The sequence below is a fragment of the Echinops telfairi genome, unplaced genomic scaffold, assembly GCF_000313985.2.
Source record: "Echinops telfairi isolate 266 unplaced genomic scaffold, ASM31398v2 ScPeMD7_70;HRSCAF=299, whole genome shotgun sequence".
NCBI lineage: Eukaryota > Metazoa > Chordata > Mammalia > Afrosoricida > Tenrecidae > Echinops > Echinops telfairi.
In genome coordinates this window covers 60657615-60661555 of record NW_022103968.1, presented here as the reverse complement: position 1 = coordinate 60661555, position 3941 = coordinate 60657615, and the positions used below count along the sequence as shown (strand labels likewise).

At 39.2% G+C, this 3941-nt stretch overlaps 1 protein-coding gene across 1 annotated transcript in view; it reads right to left on the bottom strand.

Annotated features, from left to right (window-relative positions):
- Nucleotides 1-248: 248 nt before the first annotated feature.
- Nucleotides 249-3941, bottom strand: part of VPS26A (VPS26, retromer complex component A) — a 36077-nt gene continuing 32384 nt past the window's right edge. Inside the window, exons 8-9 of the mRNA XM_045291266.1 lie at nt 3848-3941; nt 249-1924 (exon numbers count right to left, since the gene is read on the bottom strand). The exon at nt 3848-3941 is cut by the window's right edge and continues 3 nt beyond it. Coding sequence (XP_045147201.1) covers nt 1811-1924; nt 3848-3941 — 208 coding nt within the window. The 3' untranslated portion in view covers nt 249-1810. The remainder of the gene's footprint in view (nt 1925-3847) is intronic.

The window sequence follows — 3941 nt, the reverse complement described above, 5'->3', positions numbered from 1 at the left end:
AAAAAAAAAAAGAGTTATAGTCTCGGAAACCCTAAAGAGCAATTCTCCTCTAGCCTATGTGGTTGCTCTGAGTCAGAATTGACCAGGGAGCATTATATAACCACTTAAAATTAAAACTAATATTTATAAAAACATCACAATTATGCTTCCTAAGCGACTGAAATCCTATTTTCAACAATAAATCTGACAATGAGAACAGATTTGAGAATAGAGCTGTTCTTTTTTAATCATTCAAAATGCAAGCTCCATATGTTTCAAAGTCTTTATTATACACATCATGGCTGCACAATTTGAGGCTGGTTAAAGAACTGATTTTCTAAATTGCTTTGATTATTTTTAGGTTACTACATGCAAGTGGCCATGAAAATATTTGGCATTTTTTAAACTTCAAAACTAAACAGGCACTTACATGAAGGAAAGTATTACCCTTCACAGATAATCCAGATTTAAAATCAAGCTCCAGCACATGGCACATGGAACTTCTCCTCCAACAGAACAGCTGGTTACCAATCGTTTTGTCAAAGGGCCATAGTAATCAAGAGGTTTACAGAAATGTAACGGGGTTATTTCGCTTACTCAGAAAGTAAGGCTAACTGACAAGACTTGCGCTGAAGTGTATAAAAAATGCTGGTACAAAAACCGTAAGTGAAGCAGTTTCCACATAGCAGGCTTCGTGTTGGTACCTACACCCCCTACTTCGTGCTTCAGACCCCATGCCTAGCAACAGAGGAGTGCAACCTTTTTCCCCTTTTGGATACACGGGAAAAGTTAAGGGTGTTTTTAAGACTGAAATAAGGTGAATGTGGTTTAAATCGGAACTTTAATTCGCCAAAGGTCCAGTGTGGCCAAAGGACAGTGCCCAGTTCTGGATAACTACTGCTTCCCAGGCCCTCCCGAGTCCCTTCACAAAGCCCCCTGGGAAATAAGGAGAATGCACTTTTGAGGTCAAGAAAATAATATCCACCTACCTGGCAAAAAGAGTGCTTACAGTTAAGAAATGTGTATTTATAGAAAAATTATAGTTTTAACAAATTCTAATATGCCAACACAGGGCCAGTTCCCCATGGCAGAAAACATACAGGGGTACTGCTTGAACAGCAAATGATTACTTAATATGCTTTCCCCTATTCTGAAAGAAAAAGGAAAGAAAGAATGTGGCCATAATGACATGCTACATAATCCTGTGAAAACAAATTCACTCATACCAAAAGACTTCAAAACTTCAAAGAGCACACAAATCAGGAAGCCATGAAAGAGCAGTCTCAGAAGCATCTACAGTGAAACACTCCAGAGGCATTTCTTGTGTTTAACGCAGATATATGTAGTTTGCACACACACAAAAAATTATATACCGTTTTGCATCTCTGCAGGGTGTAAGGGCCACTTAGGTTTTCTCATTTTATTTGAACACAAATATTTAAATCTTTGCATGTAGAGAATTAACATGACAAGGGCGAAGAAAAAGGTATTCACTATTATGCAGAAAGCAGTTACAAATATCAGCCTATTGACAGGAAAATCCTTAATATGTATGTGTATGCATATCTGAGTGCTTATCATCAAATCAAAGTGTACAATAAAAAATGGCAGCTTAAGAAAGTTTCAGTGTTTAAAAGAAAGCGCTTATTTTTAAGTATATACATGGAGAACATTTAGTTGCATCCTAAAATAAATGCAGCACTGTAAGATAAAGGAAGACTATTACATGTGGAGTTTTGGCCTTTTTTCCCCTACACACTGCAACCCACATCTTTAACGGCTGAACTTGATCTCAACAGTTTCGGGAGGATTTTGTGACCCTCTAGTCAGTTCACATTTCAGGCTGCTCGGCAGATGCCTGTGATTCTGGAGACTCAAATCGCTGGTGGAAGTTTGTTCTCTGTTTCCTCAGCTTTTCAGGAGCTTTTCTCCATAAAATGATCTCCTGGAAAGACAAACACAAAACAGCCACAGATTAATGTGCCACCTCCGTGACAGACAATGCCACCTGAATATCAACCACCACTACATTAAACTCTTCTTTACTCAAAGTTCCCCAAACAAATGAGCTTTCTTCCAGTCCACATCTTCGACAGCCTTTTGCCTCCTCTGCCCTGAGCAGCAGCAGCAAACCACCACCAACAATCCAACCTGACAAAAGAGCCTAGCTCTTGCTGACTTAAAGCATTTCTAAATGAAACTCTGGTTTATGTTCCACTGCCCTCATTCAAGGGCACTGAATGGTCCTGGCCACTTCAGCCTTGGATACTGAAAAAGGAGCTTCCAGATGATGGCTCTGCCTTCCTGGACCAAGGCTCCTTTCTTCCGATCACTCCCAGATTATTGTCTGGAGCTGCCATGGAGTCAGGCCCCAGCTCAGCCCCATGCACAGCGCAACACAATGCTTCCCAGACTTGCACTATCCCCGTGAGCAGCTGCACCTTGGATCATCGAGATCCACAGGGTCTTCACAGGTTGATTTCCAGAACTGGATCACCAGGCCTTGCTTTCTAGTCCATCTTAGCGTGGAAGATCCACTGAAACCTACTCAGGTTCATAGTAACAAAAAGGCTGCCACTGAAGGAGCCTTGTTCAGGAATCAAACCCAAGTCAAATTGCAGGGAAGGTGAGATGTTGATCACTACCAGATTAGTCTTACTAAAACAGTGCTTGGATTATTCACCAATAGTTCTCAGTGCCTCCAGGATAAATTTCCAACCAGGCCTTCCAAAGCCTTTATCCAATTATCTCCTTTCCGTGGCTACACCTCCCACCTCCACCAACCAAACTGAGTTGCCCTCTGCTTCGAATGCACTTCAGATAAACCTGTCTGAGCTCTTTCCCTACATTCTGCAAATCCCCATGTTCGGCTTATCTAATTCTAAGCAACCCACCCTGAGATTTCTATAATAATCTGCTTCATAAAATCATGACTGGCAATACTTTCAATCAGTAATACATTAAACTCACAAACTTTCAGGCCTATGGGAAGCAGTATACTTAATCCAATAGCGCTGCCATATGTAAGTGATTTTTAAGTGGTACATTTAATGAGATTTTATATTAAATTATGAATACCCATAATTATTCAGCATTAAGGCAAGATTGGTAGGGTAAGTGTTATCTCTTCTAAATGACTGTCAGAATTCATTGTGTAAGTTTTCTGTTAATTTACATATAATTGTTCTTGTTTCTCCCATCTGAAATGTGAGAACCTAAAGGACAAAACCATGTTTATAAAAAATAGTTTTGTCTTGTTTTAGTTCAAACACAAAGATTCGACTTTCAAATATTTGTTAATCTAATTCACAATACAAATCTAATCAGTCTTCATCCAATATTTACCAAAAGTTTTTCATTGATGTTCATATGAAAACTTGGTTTGTAACTACTTTAAGGAGTCTTAGAATTGAGTGTCCTTTCATGGACATTTATAAAAGAATAGTTTAATAAGAGAAAACTGCAAATCATAAACTCCAATAAGGAAACCATGGTACTATGTACCCCTTAGAAGTGATCATGGAGAACTGTATTTGTTCACTAGGGATAAACTAAAGAGCAACACATCTGGAAAACGAATCCGAGTGGTGGTAGACTTCTGGAGAATTTTAATTCATTCTTGGTTCTTTACTGTCTGTTTTTTTTAAAAGGGTGGGGCAGGTACTACTTTTATTTTAAAAAGAAAAAACTAAAAGACTAGTCAAAGTATTGCTCACCTGGGATTCCTGCAGGGTGTGTAAAAGATCTGCTGACCTCCTCATCAGACCCTTATCTAGTTACAGCTCAATCCAAAGGTTAGGAGAGGGGTGCTTTCTAGGTGTTTTTCAAACGTTCACAGAACAAAACATTGGCATGGGAAGTACCATACCTGCTGCTTAAAGTACCTTCTGTCCTCCTCATCCACCAGGACCAGATTCAAAAAGTACCTCACTGAAAACTTTTTGTTCACATCTCTCATTGTT